Below are 22,240 nucleotides of genomic sequence, written 5' to 3'. Positions count from 1 at the left end.
ATAAATCTTTTCAAAAAAGATATTGAATCTTGAGAGAGAGAGAGAGAGAGAGAGAGAGAGAGAGAGAGAGAGAATACCTCAGAGATCATACAGGGCTTGGGTGCCCCTCCATTTTCCAGTTGAAGAAACAGACCCAGTGAGATGTCATGTCTGTGACTTTCTCCATAGTGGCAGGCAGAACCTAGAGCCTGGACTGCTTTCCCACAACTCCTTTCATTCTACCAGTGCTGGGCCAGACCTTTGTCCCTCTAAGCCTCAATTGCCTGCTGGATAGGTTCACTTAGATCTTCCACTGTTGCTTCTAACCCATAATATGAAACAAAGAACCTGCCTGAACCAGTTCTCCCTCATCTTGCTCATTTCTATTCATGACATCTTTCTTCAATTACCTGGGCTCCAAAGCTTCTGGGAAACTCAACTCTTTCCTCCTCCTATCTCCCCGAGTTCTGACATTGCTCTTCTTGCCAATTGTAACTGGCCTTCTTTAATGGTCCCAATATTTCGTCTTCTCCCTGACTGAATATTGTAGGTTTCTGTCTAGTCCTTACCTCCAACCTCCTTCCACACAAATGCACATTGTCAGATCAGTCTGTCCAACACTTCTCTCAAAGTTTCACTCTTTTAGAACTCTTTGATGGTTTTTTTTTTTTATTGTCTACAAGTCAAAGTAATTTAGGAAGAAATTCAAAAAGATTTTTTAAAATCAATTTTCTATTTTCCCTCAATACAAATGTCTCTTTTCTAGGTTTTTGTGTTTGTCTGTTTGGTGTGTGTGTGGTGCTTGGGAAGAGCCCAAGGTCTTACACGTGTATTAGTGAGCTACAGTTCAAGATGTCTCTAGGTAAATAAGTGTCTTTCTTCTCTCTCTGGGCAACATTTGCATTTTCTTACCTCTGTACTTTCATTGTCTCTGTCCTCTATACTGAAATGCCACCCCCAAGTTGTCCCTTTTTTTTTTTTTAACGTATTTTCCAAGGGCCATGCTTAGGTTTCTTATATTTTCTGAGGCTTTCTCTGTTGATTCTTTTTGTTTTGTTTTGTTTTTTGTTTTTCAAGTCAGGGTTTCTCTGTGTACCTTTGCGCCTTTCCTGGAACTGGCTTTGGAGACCAGGCTGGGATCGAACTCACACAGATCCACCTGGCTCTGCCTCCCAAGTGCTGGGACTAAAGGTGTGTGCCACCACCGCCCGGCTCTCTGTTGATTCTTACCAACAGTGATCTTTTCTTCTGCACTTTTTAGTCAGTTAGCACCTTTAGCATTTCTTGACATGATGGACACTATTTTGAACTGTCGGTTAATTCTTCATGCTTGCCTTGTGCATCCCACCTATAAAACCTCTCGTAATATAAAGGGAAGAACACAGGATTGAAGATCAGAACGCCCAGGTTTGAGCCTCGAATCTGAAAGTGGGACTCAAGTGTGTCACCTTGGATAAGTAATTCAAATTCTTTGAGCCATAATTTCATCATCTATGAAATGAAGATTGTAATCTCAGCTTTATGTAATTCTTCAGGTTATAGTAAGGCTGTGCAAAGCTGAAGTGCTAAGCAAATATACGTCGCTGTTATCATATCATTCTATGTGTTTAATAAATGGTGCTTAATAAATATTTAATGTATGATTACATATTAGCAATTCAGTTTGTTGTTTCTTTTCCTGGATACTGTCCACTTTAAGATGCTTCCATGAATCTCTAGGAATTAAAGAGCGAAAGGGGCTTCAGGAACTGTTGGGCTGAGGCAAGCATTTAAAAAATGTTTGCAGGGGGAAAAGCCTATCCAGAATCTCTCATATTTTGCTGTGTAGGTTCCTTGGCCTATGTATCAAGCTAACCTGGATGAGAAAAGAGGTGGTAACGCTGAACTTCCACTTTGCCCACATTTACATCCTTCATCCCATCATTTCTAGCTCACTGGGTCAGGTTAGTTGATCTCTGAGCTAAATTAGTACAGGGGTGCCTACTTGACAGGGCTGTGATGAAGAGTCCATGCGGTAATGAAGGAAGAGCGTCACTTACAGTTCCTGTTGGCGAGATCCCTTTACAATACTTTTCATCTTCAACAAAACAAGACGAGCAGCCCACGTTTTGATCTAGGTCTGCCTAGAAGTCATGATTAAGATCATGACAAAAATGAACCCTTGTGAGAACCAGAGGGCTGGTCACTGAAGGATGACACTGGTGATGAGTTGGAAGGAAGCAAGTCGAGCTTCTGGCAACAAGGGAGAAGGGAGTTTTAAAAAGAGAGATATAACCAATTTTAAAAAACATTTGAATTAAAAAAGATTAAGGAAATAAACAGCTGTGTTGAGTGCCCAAGAGAATTTAGCAAGTATGAGACACTCAGAACGAAATGAAAATGAAAACTTACTTTATTACCTGCCAGTTTAGATTTATGGACCCAAAACATTAGCCAGTGACATTGATTAAAGAGATCATTCTTAAATAAACTTTCTTTTAAAAAATTTAATTATGTGTATATTCATACCCCCCCCCCCCCCCCGTGTGTGTGTGTGTGTGTGTGTGTGTGTGTGTGTGTACCTGTGAATACAGGTGCCCTTACAGGCAAGAGGCAGTGGATCCCCCTGGAGCTGGGATTCAGGTGGTTTTGAGCCGCTTGATGTGGGCTCTGGGAACTGAACTCAGGTCCTCTGAAAGAGCAGTACACACTCTTAACCACCAAGCCATTTCTTCAGCTCCAAATTTATCTATTTATATCTATTTATTCAGTTTGAGATGGGATCTCACTATGTAGCCTTGGCTGTTCTGTAACTCGATATGTAGAGTAGGCTAAGTTTGGACTTTCGCCTCTTGAATGCTGGGATTAAAGGCACACACCACCATGCCTGGCCTTAAATACATTTTCTTCCTTCCTTCCTTTCTTTCTTTCTTTCTTTCTTTCTTTTTTGTTTTTTTGTTTTTGTTTTGTCAAGACAGGGTTTCTCTGTGTAGCCTTAGCTGTCCTGGAACTTGCTCTGTAGATCAGGTTGGCCTCAAACTCACAGAGATCCACCAGCTTCTGCCTCCTGAGTGCTGGGATTAAAGGTGTCTGTCACCACTGCCTGGCTAAATAAATTTTCTTTTTTTGTAAAGATTTATTTATTTATTATGTATTCAGAAGAGGGTGCCAGATCTCATTGCAGATGGTTGTGAACCACTTTGTAGGTGCTGGAATTGAACTCAGGACCTTTGGAAGAGTAGTTGGTGCTCTTAACCTCTGAGCCATCTCTCCAGCCCTAAATAAATTTTCTAATGAAGATCTTTCTTCATGCTTTTTATAGTCCTCTTTCACCTTGAGTTTCAAAGTTCCCTACTTCTTCACACAGTCTTCAGAAGAATCCACTGAACAGCAGTGTGATCTATAGGGCTGACATTTCCAGCATGAGCTGAGGTGTAGGTTGTCACCAAAAGAAAGTTTTTTAAAGAAGTATTTGAGTGCAACTAAAGAGCTAGTCGGTCTATGAGAGACCTTGGTGTGTTTGGTTGCCAGAGACAATGTGTTTGGGTTACGAAATGGGACCAAGACAAATGACTCATCCTTGAGCTAAAGTGTAGATTATTAAAAGATAGGGACTCTCTAAGAGAAAGAAGATGAAGTACTTCTTGGGACTGGCTGATTATCACCATCAATTCTGGACTATCAGAGCCCTAATCATGTTCTTAGATCTACTCAAGAGGAGAAAAAAATTCAATGTGCCTGGGCAACTCAGGAGAAAAACTAACCGGCTTACCAGGATGATGGCATCTGCTCAATTTGTGTTACTCTCCATGATATTTAACTTAGTGCTCATTGTAAAGTTCTTTACTACACAACACCCTTCTACCTCTAACAGCAATAAAATATAACCCACGCCAAATCCGGAGAGAGTCCTTTCCAGAGGGTAGGCATTATTTTTGATCTCTGGCAGTTTAAGTTATTACAGTTTGACTTTTTTTTTTTTTTTAAGTTTTTGTCTTTATCCTTTTCTCTAATGAAACTTCCCAAAGAACATTTTCCAGGATAGTAATAGGTGCTACTATGCTTTAAACAAAACAAAACAAAACAAAAACAAAAACGAAGTTTGGTTTGGATCATAGCATCTGTGCTGCTTCTCCTTATGGTACAAAGTGTGAGTGCAAGCAGAGGCATAACAAAACAGAACACAACACACAGGAAACCTAGCTTTATACTGCTGTGCTCTCAAGTTAATAAACCCAGCCTCTTGAGAACTAAGTCATCCCCTTTCAATGACCTAATCATCCCTTAAAGATGCTACCACCTTTCAATACTTTTGCATTGGAAATAAACTTTAGTGTACCTTTTGAAGGAGAAAATCTCATTAGAACACAGCATACATTTTTCTCTTAACTTGTTGACCAGGGCAATTTTTATTCCCCATGGCACATCCCAAGAAGTTACTATTTTAGTCAATGCCTCTCTAAGAAGGGACACCTACTGAAGCCACTTAACCAGAAGGTACAAGTTGTCCTATGTCTCCAGCTCCTTTAGATTTCTTTCTTTCCCTTATGAGCAAGTACAGATCAAAGAAAAAGAAAAAAAAACCCTGCTGGTGCAGGCCCGGAATCCCAGCTACACCAGAGGCAGGAGGATTACCTGCCTAAGCTATACGGAGTTCCAGGACAGCCTGGTCCAGCCAGTGAAAGCTTATCTCAAGACAACAAAATACAACAAAGGTACAGCTAAGTATTTAGAATATTTGTTTTGCATGGATGAGACCCTCCCTATAGTAGTAAGTCTCCAGAAGTAGAGAAAGTGGGGAGTGAGTGGAGGGGACAAGAAAGTTATTTCTCACATTTTTTTTTCCAGAGGTAATTCATGCCTGCTTCTGTAAAACTGGATCAAGAGTTCTTGGTTGGGGAAGTAAGTCATAGGCCCTAATAGGAAACTTGCTATGACTGTTTTGCTGAATAGTCAGGTTTGCCTTCCAAATACTCAAGTTTATTGCCATAGATTAGTGTACTGTGTTCAGCCTTCATCGGAGAAGCTTCTTACTGCAGCTGGCAGTGGTTAAGGCAGAAACCTGTAACTGGCCGAAGTGCTGAGAATATGTGATGACTGAGTGATTGGTCCTAAATGGGACACCTCTATTGCCCTTATAAGTCTCAGAAAACATTGTGGAGGAGGGGGTAGAAAGAATGTCAGAGTCATATGATGGGAAGATGTGTGGCAAAAAAAAAAAAAATTCTTCTGGATGTGACACTGCAGTTGTACTCATGAACTAACTGGAGTAGTGGTTACCTGCCCAAGATCTCTATATGATGAATCCTGGCGGCATTCTGCCAGGAATGGGGGAGGGGCTCCTGATGCTCTGTCCCTCCTTGAAGGACAGTTACTGGTTGTGGATGAAGTTTCTTCATTAGCCCTTGCTCCAGTAAATAACCCCTGACCCATGCTTAGAAGAGAAACTCACTGAGTTGCACACAAAAAGATATGAAGACTTGTTGAGATAAAGGGTTCTAAGACAAGATGAAAAGGGGGTAAAATGGCTAAAATTTATTCTATAAATGTATGATTTCCTGGCAATTTTCCTTTTGAAGAAGTATTTTATCAATTTGGACTGTATTTATCTGCATGTAACAGACACTATAGTGAAGGCTCAGTAAAACATGTGAATTTTGTTTGTTTATTAACAAAAACTCCCCAGGCTGGCAACACAGGGTAGGCATAGCTGCTCATTTGCCGTTTTTTTCAGTTTTGTTTATCCTTTTGATTGCAAAATGGCCGCTCATCTTTGAAGAGTTTTGTGTTCTGCACAGGAAGAAAAGAATATCTTAGTCACATTTGTCTGTCTGAAACCAAATTGCCTAAAAGAACAGTCTCAAGGAGCAAAGACTTATTTTAGCTACTGGTCCTTGGCCCTGTTGATTTTGGACACAAGATGAGGCAGAACAGCATAGTAGTAGGAGTATGTGAAGGAAGAGGCCATTCCCCTCATAGGAAGGAAATGACAAACAAGGCAAAAAAAAATCACCCAAAACAAACAAACAAACAAACAAACAAACAAACAAAACAGTTGTGCTGCCTGTAAGCACAGCCCTTAGGAGTCTAAAGTAAGAGGAAGTGCATAGAAGGCTAGCCTCCCTACACAGTGAGTTGGAGGCTAGTGCAGGATATGTAGTAAGACCATGCGTCAATAGAAAAGAAAGAAAAACAAACAACAATTTGGACTTTAGGCTTCTTTCTTTTTCTTTTTAAAATATTTATTTATTTATTTAGTTTTTTTTTTTAAGATTTATTTATTTATTATGTATACAGTGTTCTGTTTGCATGTATTCCTGCAGTCCAGAAGAGGGCACCAGATCTCATTACAAATGGTTGTGAGCCACCATATGGGTGCTGGGAATTGAACTCAGGACCTCTGGAAGAACAGCCAGTGTTCTTAACCTCTGAGCCATCTCTCCAGCCCCTAGGTTTTTTTTTTTTTGAGGCAGGGTTTCTCTGTGTATTTCTGGCTGTCCAGGATCTCGCTTTGTAGACCAGGCTGGCCTCGAACTCAGGGATCTGCCTGCCTCTGCCTCCTGGATGCTGGGATTAAAGGCATGCACCATCATCTTCAAGTTTAGGCTTCTATTCTTTCTACTTTGAATGATACAGTCCATTCCTAAGGGATTTGAACCCGATGTCTCTTGGTGTCTTCTGACCTCGATATGTGCTTGGTAGTATGTGCCACTTTCTTGCTCCTACTCCACAAATAAATAAATTGTAATAAAAATAAACAAAACTTCAAAAATGTAAGAGGAAAAACACATCTTTAAAAGTTACAGATTTTTGTCATCTAATTATAAAACCTTGGTTTCTCGTTATTATGAAGCAACGCATCCTTATTACCGAAGAATCAGATGATACAGGCAAACAATCTCATGAAGTAGGCAATGCTTTCTTAAGGTCAGGAAATCATAGTCATGTAAAATAAACTGATAAATTAGGCTGCATTACACATTTTTAATTGCTGGAGGCAACTTGCCAGTATGCTTTCCCTGGTATATTATGGAGCAAGCAACTCTTTTTTTCTTTCTTTTTTTTTGTATGTGGAGCTGAGGATCGAACCCAGGGCCTTGCGCTTGCTAGGCAAGCGCTCTACCACTGAGCTAAATCCCCAACCCGGAACAAGCAACTCTTAAGAGGAGAAATTTGATAGACATTGTTTCAGCCAGTGGTCACAGTCAATACCAGCATGGATACATGTTGATAGTATTCATTCTAGATATTATAGGATAAAAAGAGCTATCTGCCTCTTTTGTCTTTCTCTTTAAAACTCATTTTAATTTTTTTTAATTTTTATTATTGAATTTTTATTTTTAATACAATTTTTAATTTAAATATATTTTGATCATATTGTTTCCCTCCCCCAAGTCCTTCCAGATCCATGGTGGTGCACGCCTTTAATCCCAGCATTAATGAGGCAGAGACAGGCAGATCCCTACCTAGACAACTTTAAGTTCTTTCTCAAACAAAATCCCAATACAACAACAAAACTCCCTAAAGCCAAGAAAACATAATAAAACATCACCCAAAAAGAAGAAAAAGAATAAAAGCAACTAAACAACAGAATAAAAACTGTAACCAAATAAAAGCACACACACACACACACAAACAAACAAACAAAAAACAAAAAAACAAAAAACAAAACAAAACAACAACTGTGAGTCCATTGTATATTGGTTAACTAGTTCTGAACATGAGACCTGTCCTGGAGTGGTTGATATCTGAACATATGACATTCCATTGAGTGTCACTCACATACCCAGTGTCACTCCATTGGAGAAAACTGATTTTTCCTCTCCCAGAAGGTATAAATGACAGCTCAGTTGTTAACCTTTACCCTAGTGGCTAGGTTTTCATTCATTTTATTTTTATATATAACAAAATAAAAGAAGGTACGATAAAAATAATACTATCACATTGAAGTTGGACAAGACAAATCAACAGAAGGAAATGAACCCAAGAGAAGGCACAAGAAACAGAGACCCACTCATTTATAGACTCAGGAATCCCTTAAAAACCACTAAACTATATCCACAGAGGATTGGGTGCAGACCTGTGCGGGCCCTGTGCATGCTGCTTCAGTCTCAGAGAGTTCATATGGGCTTTGCTCATGTTGATTGAGAGGGCCTTGTTATCTTGGTGGCCTCCATCCCTTCTTGCTCTTCCATTTTTTCTGCTTCCTCTTCTGCAAGGTTGTCTAAGGTCTGAGGGGAAGGATTTGAGTCCTTAAAACTCATTTCCCAGTGTATCATGAACATGGATTGAGGAAAGCCCATGAAGACTCAAGCCTAGACAAAGAACTACAGGCAAGTAAGGAACGCTGAGAGTGGGAGACATGGGCTTCCCCAGGGAAGGGCACCCCAATTGGTTATCTAATACCAAAGAGCCTGAATGCATATATATGTCACACACACAAGTGACATCATACACATTGAGCTGGATGTCATTATGTATTTAGGAATATATATGTATGTATATAACAAAAATTAATGAAAAAAGAGGTTACAAATGTGAAAGAAAGCATGAAGGGGTGTGTGAGAAGATTTGGAGGGAAGAAAAAGAAGGGGGAAATGGGTAACTATATCATTATTAAAAAATAAAGTAAAAGGAATTTTTAAAAACAAATAAAAATAAAAATGATGTACTATCTTCAGTTTCAATTTTTTTTTTTCAAGATAGGGTTTCTGTGTGTAACCTTGACTGTCCTGAAACTCACTCTTTAGATCAGGCTGGCCTTGAACTCAGAGATCAGCCTTCCTTTGCTTTCTGAGTGCTAGTATTAAAGGCATGCACCACCATTGCCTGTCCAGATTTTCAATTTTTGGCTTATGGGGACCATTCTTATTCAAACCACCACAGCGATAAAGTCCAGAAAGCACAAAAAAAGGATGCTTTTCAAAAGAGACTACTAATTGTTGAATAGAAACATCTATGGGATCTATTATATATACATGTATATTTTAATTAGTTACTTCTTTTACTTTTTAAGTTAGGAATAGACTTAACTTCCCCTTTCCCATACTCCAGTCTTTGAAACTGAGTTTCTAAGTCTAGTGGACACTCGAGGATATGGAAAAAGGGAAGGTTATCTTCCTGGAAGTTAGTGTCCACACATATTATTTGTCATTCTTCTATTATTTCTAGTCCCTTTGCAACATTTATCTTCAGTAAATATTTATATCAATAATCATATTATTTTACAACAAAACATCACTAACAATGCTGTAAATAAGTCATAACATTGTGATATTGTTTAGGATATAATAAAAATTCATTATATGTATGTTTTAGATTATAATGCAGTGCTATATTATTTATCCTCTGGCTTGTATTGGCACAGGTTTTACCATCAAGGGAGTGTTCATTTTGCTTCCAGGTCCCTTTGGTATATTCTTACTCTTCTGTAACTGCTTTTGTATGCTAGACATGAAATGTCTACTCTCACTCATGCTTGGTATCCACTCTACAACTGAGGTATACCTTCCAGCCCTCACTTACTTTTTGTTTTGAGACAAAAAGTTGCCCAGGTTGATCTTGAATTTACTCTGTAGCTCTGAAAGGCTTTGAACTTTTGTTCCCCTGTCTCAGACTATCAAGTGCTTAAGATTAAGAGCCTGGGGAGTCCCAAGGGTGCCTGGACCGGTCTACTCTGGTGACCAGCCTAGCAAATAACCTAGCTGTCATCATAGAGCCTTTGTCCAGTGATTGATGGAGGCAGATGCAGAGATCCTCGGCCAGGTACCAGGCTGAGTTCTGGGAATGCAATTGATGAGAGAGAGGAAGGATTCCGCAGGTGAGGGACATCGAGATCATGATGGGAGGACATGCAGAGATGACCGGCCACACTAGTGGAAGCCCATGAACTGTGGACTGGTGGCTGTGGAGCCCCCCATGGGACTGCACTAGGCCCTCTGGAAACGGAAGATGGTTGTTTGGCTCAAACTGTTTGGGGAGCACCCAGGCAGGGGGATCAGGATCTGTTCCTGGTCTATGGGCAGGCTTCTGGAATCCGGTGCCTGTGGTGTGACACCTTGCACAGCCTTGGTGCAGTGGGAAGGGGCTTGGACCTGCCTAGGCTCAGTGTGCTGGGCTCTGCTGACTCCCCATGGGAGACCTCGATGTGGGGGATGTGGGGATGTGGGGTGGCTTGGGAGAGAGGGCTGGGGAGTGGGAGGAGGGAGAAGGGGGATCTGTGGATAGTATGTGGAGTGAGTAGAGAGTTTCTTAATAAAGAAAAATTTAAAAAAGATTATGAGCCACTATGACTTTCTGTTTTTTTTTTAATGAAGTAAAGTTGGAGTTTATTCATAAAAGATTTACTTACTTAGCCATTTACTTATTCATAGTTCTAGAAAAGGTATTAATGTATCCCAAAAATACTGAGAGACATAAGGATATGGAAATGGAGCTGGATAGTATATTGTCAGGGATAGGGTGCGAATGAGGAAAAAGATCCAGGGAAATTGAGGGATAACATGCATATGCCAATAAGAAGGTCAAGGGCTAAACTTCCACCCATTTGTTCTTGTTCTTTTCCAGGGATCTACAACCATTAAATATAGATAACCTTGCTTCCAAGTTGTGACCTTGGCATTGTTTCAGAAAATTCTGTTTTCATTATTACTTCCAATGGAAACAGGTGAGTACACTTCAAACCCAATTATCCTTTGATTTAATTACATTTTTTTTTTGAGCTGGGGAATCAAACCCAGGGCCTTGAGCTTGCTAGGCAAGTGGTCTACCACTGAGCTAAATTCCCAACCTGATTTAATTACATTTTGATCACTTCCTGTTAGTTATTATGCGGCATTATGTTATTCATTAAGCGGCTCTGTTTACTGTGCAAGAAAAGCCACGAGGCACAACAAAACCCTAAGAGTTTATTAGGGGAAGGGAACAGAAGGGAGTGCTTTTGCCTATGAGAAATGGTCGTGCAGGGAGAGAGAGAGAGAGAGAGAGAGAGAGAGAGAGAGAGAGGGGAGGGGTCTGTGAGCCACTTTTTATGGATTCCCCTGCACATGCGCATATGGGCTCACATAGCTATGCCATGCATGCGCATAGATTATATGATGATACTGCGCACAAATTAGTGACCACACAGTGCACGGATTACGTAGGACACAAGGCCTCAAAGTCACTAAGCATCTTGCCTGGCTACTGGACAGCGTATGTGCAGTCATGTAGCTAGGGGAGTGGTCAGGAATTCCAACACTTCCTATGATGTTTTGATTCATTCTGTAAACCTACTTCTACAAAACATTTTCCCCAATATGATAGGATCCCAAAGCAAATCAGCAATTTCATATTGTTAGCAGCCTTTTGTGCCATGTTGAGGAGTTTGAACCTTATCCTGTAGATCAGCATGATACTTAGAGAAACTCTAAATGTACCATGAAATTTTAATAGATTTTGTTTGAAATATGATTCTATCTCCAGATAAGTTTATGGGATGCTGAATACTCCCTTTTGGAAAATCACAATGTACAGACTCACTCTTCCGACTCCATCTGCCCCATGATCTGCCTGAAGACTGGGTGTCATGCACCTGACTTCTGGATCCCACATTAGTGTATGTATCTCTCACCCCTCATCAGAGAAGCTTCTTTTTGCAGCAGATGGTGATTAACATAGAGACCCACAACTGGACAAGATTCAGAGAGTAAGAGACTCCAGAGTGCTCAGCTTTAGATGGGCCATGCATATGCAGCCCCCCATTACACCCTAAGGTTCAGAGATCATTGTGGAAGAGGAGGCAGAAATTACAAGAGCCATAGGGGGTGGATGTCTATAGGGAATCAATGTTTTTGTACACAGGAGGGGAGTTACACAATTGGACACACAACAGTTCTGTCAGCATCCATAAGACCTGCACAAACTTAAGCCAGACAAAACCCCAGCATGGAGGTGGGAGGTGGGCATGAAGTCCCACCTCTAGCTGAGGAGTTATTGGTAATTGACATCTGTCAAGAAAAGAAGAGCTATCTTTCTCTAAGGGCATGGTGCCTGGTAGATTTAGCATGCTCCAATGGATGGCCACACGCCCATGTGCTTATGGGACTTGATGGTTTAAAGCAATGAGGACACAAAATTGGGTAGGTATGGAATGCGGGGTAGGTCTTGGAGGATATGGGGGAAGGGATGAATATGATCAAACACACAATATCTGAAATTCTCAACAAATTAATAAAATATCTTTTAAAAGAAAATTACAGTTTGGGGATTTAGCTCAGTGGTAGAGTGCTTGCCTAGCAAGTGCAAGGTCCTGGGTTCAATCCTCAGCTCAAAAAAAAAAAAAAAAAAGAAAATTACAATGTCTGTTAATGTTCTAAATTTTAGAACTAAAGTCTAAAGATTTTAAAAACACTTCAGTAAGTACATCTATCTACTCTTACACCTCCCATACTCATTTTTACTATTATCTTCTATGAAGTAATTATTAGCATCTAAGCACATTAGTGGTGCCCGGAGCATAAGTTAGAATGTATTGGTAGGGCCATTGTAGAAGCAAGAAATGATTTTAAGTAGAGGGTGACTAATCAGATTTAAGATTCAGCAAGGTAGTCTTATGGGAGGGGTTATAGAGAAGATTTTACTAGAAGGAATAGCAATAGTCAATGAATTTTGGTGAGGTCTTTGAGGGGGGCTTGTTGGATTAACAAAAGGTAGTAAATTTGTCATGGCTTTGGGATACAATGGGAATTGGGAGGAAGAAGATGATTTGCTTGGGACAGGGATGAGAGGAAGATGTTTGTTGGAGATTGGTAAATTTGATCCATTTGGCTATTGCTTATGAGGGAAGTTTGGGTTAGAAATAGACCCAAAATTATATAAAATAGAAGGCCTAACAGTTAAGAGTTAAGCAAAGGCAAAAAGAAAAGAAGTCTAAATGGGCCTTGAACTTTGGGTTATTTGGTGAATTTTAAAAAGTGTCTTATTTTTATTCTTTTTTTTTTGAGCCTGTCCTGGAACTCGATCTGTAGATCAGGCTGGCCTTGAACTTACAGAGATCCGACTGCCTCTGCCTCCCCAGTGCTGGGACTAAAGGCATGCACCACTACCGCCCAGCCCTTTTATTCTTATTTTTATTTTTATTTGTTTATTTATTTATTTATTTTTTGTGTGGAGCTGAAGATCGAACCCAGAGCCTTGCACTTGCTAGGCAAGCACTCTACCACTGAGCTAAATCCCCAACCCCTTATTTTTATCTATATGTATATGCCTTTGTGTATGTAAGTGAACTGCCTGAGGAGGCCAGAAGAGAGTGTTTGATTCCCTGGAGCTGGAGTTATCAATGATTGTAGAATTGCCCAATGTGGGTGAAGGGAACCAAATTTGGGTCCCTTTTTCTGCAAGAGCAATATATACTCTTAACCACTGAGCTATCTCTCCATCACCTCAAAAATGTCTTTTATTTTCTGCAGTAAGAGACATCTCTGTTTTTATTTACTCCTTTACAGAATGCAGGAGCTTGAGATGATAACACAAAACAGATATCCATGTTCCCATGTATTTACTGAGCCTGTTCCATTCCCAGCACCTCATAAACCAGGCATGGTGGCACACTCATTTAATCCCAGCACTTAGGAGATAGAGGCAAGAGGATAAGAAGTTCAAGGTCATCTGCTGATACCTTGAAAGTTTGAGGGCAGCCTGGGCTACACGAGATACCATTTCAAACAAAGAACCAAAACCAAGAAAAAGAAAATATTCAGAGTACAACTTTTAGGAAAAAAAAAAAAAAACTATAGATAGGATTTTGTAAGGATTAAGATAAACAGGGGATCCTTTCAAGGAAAATAAATGTGAAATGCTTATGCCACCTGAGAACTGACCTCACGTAAGATATCTTCTATCTATCTAAAATCATGCTTGGCAGTGGTGTGGAAGTAAGCCTTTGTATTTGAGGACAGAAGACAATTTTAAAAATTGTACATGAATATTTGTAATAGCACTATTCATAGTAGCTGAATAGTGGGGAAAAAAAATAGATGTCCTTCCGGTAAAGACTGGATCAACAAAATGCAGTTTACCCACAATAGGTTCTTTTTCAGCCACAAAGAATGGAACACTGCTACATATTATAATATAGAGGAACCTGGAAAGCATGCTGAAAGAAAGAAGCCAATCATGAAATAACATGTGCTATTTTGTTCCGTGTCTATGAAATGTGCACACTGGCAAAGCCTTAGAGACAAGGTAAATGAGCGGTTGCCAGGCGCTGAGGCTGTGGACAGTGACTGAGGATGTGTACTGGGTTTCTAGGAGTGCTTGAAAGAACTCCCAAAGGAGCTTGTAGTGGTCATTGTTCAGCTCTTTGAAAATACTGAACATTTCTGGATTTTGCACTTCAAACTGACTAAATTTATGGTATGCAAAGTACACATTAATTTAAATTTTTTATTAAGATTTTAAAAAATTGGAGTGGTGAAGGCCTGGTCATCATTTGAGTCCTTTAGGATCTAGGATTTCGGGTTAGAAAGGGCCTGAGACTAGAGGGGCTTCAGGATGCTCCTCTCTGAAGGATGTTTGGGTGGAGCGCCTCAGGGACAACTCCTGTGAGGGAACGGCCAGGGGCAGTATTATGGCCTCCTTCATCTTCCTTTCCCAGGACTCTACAAAGCAGGTGCTTTGGTGCTCTCAAGTGGAGTCTCTTCATCACACGAAAAGCAGCTTCTGGGTGTCGGAGCAGCCATTCTGGACCTTATGCTGGTCAAACAGCTTGTATAGGGCATCCATGTAGAGTGCATGGTATTTGTCCACCATTTCTGGGCTTGGGTTTTCAACACGGGGCAGGGGCAAAGGCTCCCCAACTGTCAAAACAGATTGAAAAAAGAGAAGAGTCAAAGCGCCAGAATCCTCATTTCTTCTTCTCCCCTCCTCTCTTTTCCAGGACCAGATACTCTGGCCACTCCAGTCAGCTCTCAGCTTCTCCCACTCCGCTGCCCTCTTATTTGGTGGAGGAGGGTAAGATGCAGCTAGATAGATGGGATATGGCCCCGAGCTGAAAGCAGCACTCACCTACAGTAACAATGGGTCTGTGGTATGGTAGGAGTCCCAGGGAGCCTTGTTGGAAGCCTTGTCCATAGAAGACACAGAAATAGAAACCAAAGATCCGGCGGAAGAAGCTTTGGAACTTGTACATCCGGCTGTCCTCATGGAACAGCACCTGGTCATATACCTCAGTTTCTCCAAACGTGAAGGTAGGGACCAGATGAGCCCTGTAGGAAAATCCTCATTTCTTAGACACAGGCTTCCCTATTTGGTATGTCTTGTCTTGAAAATTTCTAGGCCAATGAGAGTGCTATCTCTAGTCTAGATTACAAGGACAAGACACAGAGATACAGACAGGAAAGAAGAGCTTGGAAGGGACACTCAGCCACATGGTGAAAAGCTTCCAGCAAGTGTCAAGGATGAAACATTAAGCTTCTGTTAGAGAAATCACAAGATGTGGATAGTGTGTATAGATGCACTTATTTGAAATGCCCCTCCCCAAAGGAGACCAAGCATAAGGTATTCTGTCCTTGGGTCATGGGATTCCAGCAGAGAACATTATTTCTTTTTTAAAGGGCACAAGAACCCGCCATGAACAGTGAGTGCTCTAGGAAAAACTAACAGGCTCCTTACAGCCTTTAAATGAGAAAAAGAGAACACAGCACTTTGGTATGTGTTACCTGATTGGTTCCTCATAATAATGAGGACTTGAGCCCAGGTCCAGAAAAGGCAAGGTCCTTCAGGCAGCCAGAGAGTAGCAGGTCCTAGACTAGAACCCAGGTCTCCTGGCTCCAACTCAGAGCTCTCCCTGTATATTATACACCAGACTGATAGGCCCCTCAGATGAGGTCATTTGAAGACAGGTTCATGTCCTCCCTGAGTGTGCAATAGGACACTTGCCTTTGTCCAGTGAGCTAGACTACTGAACTACTAGGCTCCCTATTACTCCAGACACCAGCTTTCCCCACCTTCATTTCCCAAGGCAGTGTACCTAACATTAATCAATCACCCACTGTGTGCAAGGTACGTGGTAGGTATTTTATATGATCGAATTCATTAATAACTCATTGGATCTGATGGCTTAGATCTATAATTAAAGCTACTAGGAAGCTGAGGCAGGGGGATCATAAGTTGAAGCCTAGTCACCCCATGCAGGAGGAACAATGATCAGTAGCCATGTTAGCAAGATGAAAGTCCCAAGGTTCAGAATGATGTCCCAATAAGCGTGGTAAGTCATACAACCAGGGATGATGATGATGATGATAGTTGTTGTTGTTGTTGTTATTATTATTATTATTATTATTATTATTATTATCTGGTACTGGGATGGAACCCAGAATCTCATGTATGTTAGGCAGTTTCTCTCTCACAGAACTACACTTCAAGCCTTGTGGAGGCAGGATTTCAAATCAGGCTCCAGACTCCAGCTCTTCAAATAGACTCATTCATTGTTCTGCAGTGTGCCTTGTGTTCATTATCATTATGTGGATTATATCTACTAGTCCCAGAGAAATGTGGATGTGGTTGATATGCTAGCCTGAGCCTAACTGCCTTGGACATTATACCAGCGTTCACGGTCTGACTTCCTAGGAACTGGTGCAGCTCACTGAGAGGAAGCAGATGGCCTAAAGCTTTAAAAAAAGATTCTACACCCATCTCTCCTACTCAGTCATAAGTTCTTAGGGGGCAAAACTCATCTTGTCACAACCTACAGGGTAATGTGCAGAGAGGGATACCTGCCCCACCTGTTGGGGGATACCTACCCGTGCCGGAGGGCTGTACGCACAAACCCTTTGCGCTTCTGGAGGATGAGGGTGGTGGTGTTAGGTACACTCTGTAGAGCCTCTCCCACTCCTCCCACAACAACACCCACGAGGTTTCCAGTGCCATGGCTCAGCAGGTAGTCAAGGGATGGTTGGCTCACAGAACACACTCCTAGAGAGAATCGAGGCACAGAGAGGACGCAGTCATCAGGAGAGGAGCAACTGCCGGAGAGAACAGACTGGCTCCTGGGTTCCCATAGGAGGAAAGGCTCAAGGACATGGGACAGAGGTGTGGAGAAGAGAAGGCAGTGGACAGAGAGAACACGTTTCACTTGAAGGCAATGTCCATAGGAAGCACTGTCTGGAAGCTGCAGCAGGGCGATTTTCAGTGAGATCAATAAAACTTTCTGAATTTCAGTTCCGATTCTACTCCTTTCTTTCCATTAACAGCAATATCTATTATTCATTGAGCACATACTCTGTACCAGGCATTACAATGAATGCTTTACTTACTTAAGATACTATACTTAAGCAAATTCTCCTTTAATCATTTCAGTGCTATTTTTCAGGTAAGGAAGCTGAGTCCACTAGAAGTTAGCTAACCTGTCTATGATCTCATAGCAAGCAACACAGCCAAGATTGAAGTGTGGGCAAGTTCACGACAGAACGTATGCTTTGACTTCCACACTATCATTGTGGGGGCAAAGAAATGGTGCAGTGGGGGTGAAGAGGCTTAATGGGGTGCATTTTATGAAAGGACTACAGTGAAATGGACCAGAAGCTTCAGTGAGTATGATAAGAAGCACCTTTGGCCATGAGGTACTCCCTAATAAAGGGGATCTTGAAGAACCAGGACAGTGTGGCCAAGTGAGGAGTGATGCCTGGGAAGGTCTTCGAGAAGCCTGTGGACTCAGTGCAGAAGTTGCAGAAGGCGCCGAAGGTCAGGAGACCATGGGGATGGACCCCCATGATGTAGTTCTGTGAAGGTGACAGGTCCTTTGTCTTCTGGATCTGCAACCATGGAAACAAATGGCATAGAGGTGGGGTGGGGTGGAATGAGCTCACAGGGAGCAATAAGGTGAAGACATGTCAGGAATTTGGGTGTTCTCTGAAGACAGCTGCCTAACAGACAAAGCACACAAGGGTTTCCGGAGATCTTGACTTTGATCTCCACAGCCCTGGGGTGACAAGATAGGATTCAGTGAACTAGTGAACCTCTTCTCTTGTTTGTGGCTTCAGGAAGTTTCAGTCATCTGTGTCCATGAGCTTTGCGCACATTATCATTTTCTTTGTGCAATGTTATGTTGGATGTCATGGCCAGGAAGCTCTGCTCTAAACCAACCAGGACTTGGGCTGGGGAGGCGGCTCAGCAGTTAGGAGCACTTGCTGCACTTGCAGAGGACCTGATTTGGGTTTCCAGCACCCACACGACTGCTCACAGCCACCTGTAAGTGCAGTTCTAGGGGATCTGGTTCTCTTCTGGTCTCCTCAGGCACTGAATGCATGCTATATGCTTACATACATGCAAGCAAAATGCTCATACACAGTAAAAATAAATAACATTTTAAAAAGCCAAACACTGACTGTTTGTCATCTACTTTAAAGATTACCCAAAGGAGCCTCAGAACAGTCCATTTCTGGACCTCTTCCTTGCTGTATCCTCCTTCACCTGCCTCCAGTATCTGCCTAGGAAACTTTCAGTGAACATTGAAAGCTCTGCTGAGATACTGGCACATCTGTGATGCATTTCCTTTCTATTCTCCATCAGAATCACTTCGTGTCTTGCACCTACTTATGCACTTACCCGTTCTCCCCAGCAGATGTGAGCTTCTAGCTCATGAAGAATCACACTATAGTTACTTCTCTGAAGCCCAAACATGTGGTTAGTGGAAGATTTTGGATCATGTTTATTAAGTTGAATGATACTTTCATTCAGCCGATGTCATATGACAGATCATGCCAAGAATGTCCAAAATATCCCAGCAAAGTACAGAAGACTATGCTATGCTCTAGCCAGAGCTGACACATTGCCAAGGTGCTGAGGTTTTTTTGTTTTGTTTTGTTTTGTTTTGTTTTGTTTTGTTTTGTTTTGTTTTGTTTTTTAAATGGAGACTCCTAGTTATCTGGTACAACACCTGTGTTTTGAGTGTTGAGAGGACAATGGGGAAGGGATACTTACTGTAATAGGGAAATAGTCCCTGATGTGGGTCCAGATAGACCAGTTCCTTACCCAGGCTGAACGCCTGCCACCTGAGACAAAAGTGCCAGGAGAGGATGATATTAGTATTGCTACTCCATACCTCTCACTCACCCAGGGGTTCCCTAGCAACGTGGAGGACCACATCTCTGCTACAGAGGTAGGGGAGGAAGAAATCCCAGGATCATTCCAGCTGTCTGGCATTTGTGACTCTGAGAACTTCGAAGAGAGGTCTGTGGCATGATGAGTGGAACCCTCCCACAAGCAGGGTTCTAGGCTATGGTGGAACATTACTTTTCTTAGGTTCATGAGTCTTACCTTGATTCGGAGTCTTCCAGTCCAGGAATAACCAGACAAAGTAAAGTGTTGGTAGCAGCCACAAGGGTGTGAACAGCAAACAAAGGAACAACGGCTGCCCAATCCAAACTGAGGAGAGAGTAGGCCAGACCAAATTTGTACTGGCAGCAGAATTTGGCCCACATTCCATCCTGGGCTTCAGCACAGTCTAGGTCCTGACATTTACCCTTCAGAAAGTTTTCCTGTCATCTACCATATGCAATCCCCAGTTCTCCTCCTACCTCTCATCCTGTTCCTCTGACTCCCTGGCTAGTCACCATCCCTGTACTTTGGCTCTGTGCCTGGAACAAGCTTTTTATCTACTGCTCATATTCAGCTGTCATTTTCCCCCTTCCTGTCTCCTCTCTCACTTCCTAGTCACTATCCCAGAATCTGGGTTAGGGTCTCCCTTCCTTTGTTCTCATACTCTCCATCTCTCCCTTGACCACTCCCACCCAACTTCTCCATCCCTATGCTGCTTCCTACCCACTGTTCTTGTCCTCTTGCCCACTGTCTTCCTCCCACTCTGCTCTCAGAGTAGAGAACTCTCTGGATCAAACGCTGGCTAGGTAGCTGGGCATGTGGGCATACACCTGTAATTCTAGCACTCAGAAAGCCGAGACAAGAGCATAATGAGTTAGAGACCACACAGAGCATGGACTTATCTCATAAAATCCAACCAGCCCATCACCAAAACAACAAGGGCACTCAAGAGAACAAACAAAGAAGCAAAACCTCCACAGGCCCCACTTCTCTAAGCCTACAATACTAACTGTTCCTCTGTGCTAGGCCATGGTCCCAGGGCAACCCCTGTATGCACATTTGCCCTCTATAGGTAGTGTAGGTTAAGGAGAGGCTGGAATTAGCTGGCACAGTCATATCTACAGTGACTGTGCTCCACACTCCCGTCTTTTCTCATTGTGCCCTGGGGCTTCATCTCTTCCTTTCCATGCCGAGTACAAGACTCCATGGCTTGACTCTCTAATGCTATCTAAGTCGATCAAAAGAGCAAGAACGAGACTTCCCAAGACCCAGGTCTGGCGCTCCCTTCTTGGGTTTCTGTGCACTCTTGGTTCAGTACTCACAGATGGCAAGGTAGCTCAAGGGCCACTGCAGAAGGCTCAAGCCCTGTAAGTAATCAGGCTTCTTAGAGCAAGGCATTATGCCCAGGAGCCTGAGGGAGGTAAAGGTCCCAGAGCCTGTTCCAATGAATGGTGCCACCAGCCTCTGCAAGCTCACTTAATAGTGACCGCATGAGACTATGAAGAGCTGACACTTGCCCTCTCCCCTCTTTTCCCTAACTCCCTCCCCCCACCCACTGCAGTAACACTTGGGACTGCCCTCACAGGTGTAGCCCCACCCACTGCCCTTTGACACTGTCCTGTGACTATGGAGACATCAGGTGAAGAAAGGAGAGCAAGTCTAAGTGACAGATACCCCGAGAGGGGCAACTCTCTCACAGGCCCCTCAGAGACCACAGCGGGTGTAACCTGCAGGAAGTGACTGGTGGGAAGACTCTTCTGAGGATGATAGGATGAGGGACACCTCGAATTGAGTCTCTGTTGCCCTCAAGCAGAGTGATGCAAGGCTGTCCGGCCCCACACTTTTCCTACATGTACACAAAAGTAGAGACTGGAAGCCATTTTCATCTTTATATTTATTGTTAACTATTGTTTGAACCCAAGCACCAGAAAAACAAACAAAACAACAAAACCCCCAACTATTAACATTTTGGCATGCTTGTTTCCTCTGTCTCCTTGTGTGGGAGGAGTATTTTACAGCAACTGTGTGACGTCATGCCATTTCATCACTAAATCCTTCCTTATGGGGGATTATCGAACGACAGATGCTTTCTTCCACAGTACCACTACCACTGTCGCCCTTAACAAATGTAACAATTTTCTAACAATAGCTAATATTCAATACAGAGGCAAATGTGTTTTTGGATAGTTCTAAACAAGAGGCATGGGTTATATTTGGATACTGGGGCATCTCTTTTAGCTGCATCCTTACTTTCTCTGTAAAGTAAACCCAGATACAGAAATCACTTAAATAAATGTATGGCTCCATGAGTTATTATCAAACAGCACCTGGTAGCCACCATTAGGTGAAGACAGAACTTTTCTACTTAGCCCAGCCCCTCTCCGTATGCCCCTATTCTCTCCCCAATCCTTTCTCCTCTCCAAGTAGGCATTATCTGAAAACTTAGTGTCATCTTCTTCATGATTTTCTATGGGTCCCCTGTTCAGATGTAATCCCTTAATAACTATGATTTATTGTTGATCATTCAAAATTTAAGATTGCTTCTTTTTAGGTTTATAAGGGTGTTACAAAACAGTACAGCGAGTTCCTTCTACCTTTTTTACCCAGCTTGCCCTCTCTGTTGCTTAAAGAATTCTCGATTGGAGAATCTCTAACTGAATTCTACCTGAACTGTGGCTGCTTTTTCACTAGTGTCCATTCTCTGTCCCAGGGTCCCATTAAGATTCCACATTCCACCTAATCATTGTCTTTTTATCTCTGCACTTTCCTGGTCTTCACTGGCCTTTCTTGATGGTGGCACTTTTGGAGAGTTCAAGTTCACTTTGTTTTAAGATGGAGTCTTGCTATATAAGCCCTGGCTGACCTATAATTCTCTATGTAGGCCAGGCTGGCCACAGAAACTCCACTGCTTCCTGAATGTTGGAGTTACAAGCATGAGCCTCAAATCTGTTTATTTTGAATGTGTGTGTGTGTGTGTGTGTGTGTGTGTGTGTGTGTGTGTGTGTGCAGGTCAGAAGACAACTTGTGGGAGGCGCTTCTCTCTTCCATCATGTGGACTCCTGGGATCAAGCTCAGGTCATCAGGCTTGTACTGCAAGCACTTTTGCCCACTGAACCATCTCACTAGCTCTCAAGTCTGTTTCGATATACAGGTCTCTCCTTCAGTTTTTTCTTTCCTTAGGGTTGGAATCTAGGTGGCATCCAAT

General features: G+C 42.2%; 1 protein-coding gene across 1 annotated transcript; it reads right to left on the bottom strand.

The window, feature by feature from the left end:
- Positions 1-14,640: 14,640 nt before the first annotated feature.
- Awat1 (acyl-CoA wax alcohol acyltransferase 1) lies at positions 14,641-20,463 on the bottom strand. Its single transcript, XM_036173918.1, has 7 exons — positions 20,358-20,463; positions 19,255-19,362; positions 18,919-18,989; positions 17,546-17,750; positions 16,740-16,911; positions 15,004-15,203; positions 14,641-14,795 (listed from the first exon to the last, which is right to left on the bottom strand). The coding sequence occupies exons 1-7, from the start codon at positions 20,431-20,433 to the stop codon at positions 14,641-14,643; spliced, it is 987 nt and encodes a 328-aa protein (XP_036029811.1). The 5' UTR covers positions 20,434-20,463.
- Between the last annotated feature and the right edge of the window lie 1,777 nt (positions 20,464-22,240).

This window comes from Onychomys torridus, chromosome X (assembly GCF_903995425.1).
Source record: "Onychomys torridus chromosome X, mOncTor1.1, whole genome shotgun sequence".
Classification (NCBI taxonomy): Eukaryota; Metazoa; Chordata; class Mammalia; order Rodentia; family Cricetidae; genus Onychomys; species Onychomys torridus.
This window is presented reverse-complemented; position numbering and strand designations above follow the sequence as displayed.

What these genes read in the sequence shown, in the direction of transcription:
- Awat1 (XM_036173918.1), bottom strand. Translation starts at nt 20,433, where the DNA reads ATGCCTTGCTCTAAGAAGCCTGATTACTTACAGGGCTTGAGCCTTCTG. An exon ending in GGAGTACCTCATGGCCAAAG is followed by an intron (nt 16,912 to 17,545) that starts GTGCTTCTTATC and finishes GATTCTCTCTAG; the next exon opens with GAGTGTGTTCTGTGAGCCAA. An exon ending in CAGACCCATTGTTACTGTAG is followed by an intron (nt 14,796 to 15,003) that starts GTGAGTGCTGCT and finishes CTGTTTTGACAG; the next exon opens with TTGGGGAGCCTTTGCCCCTG.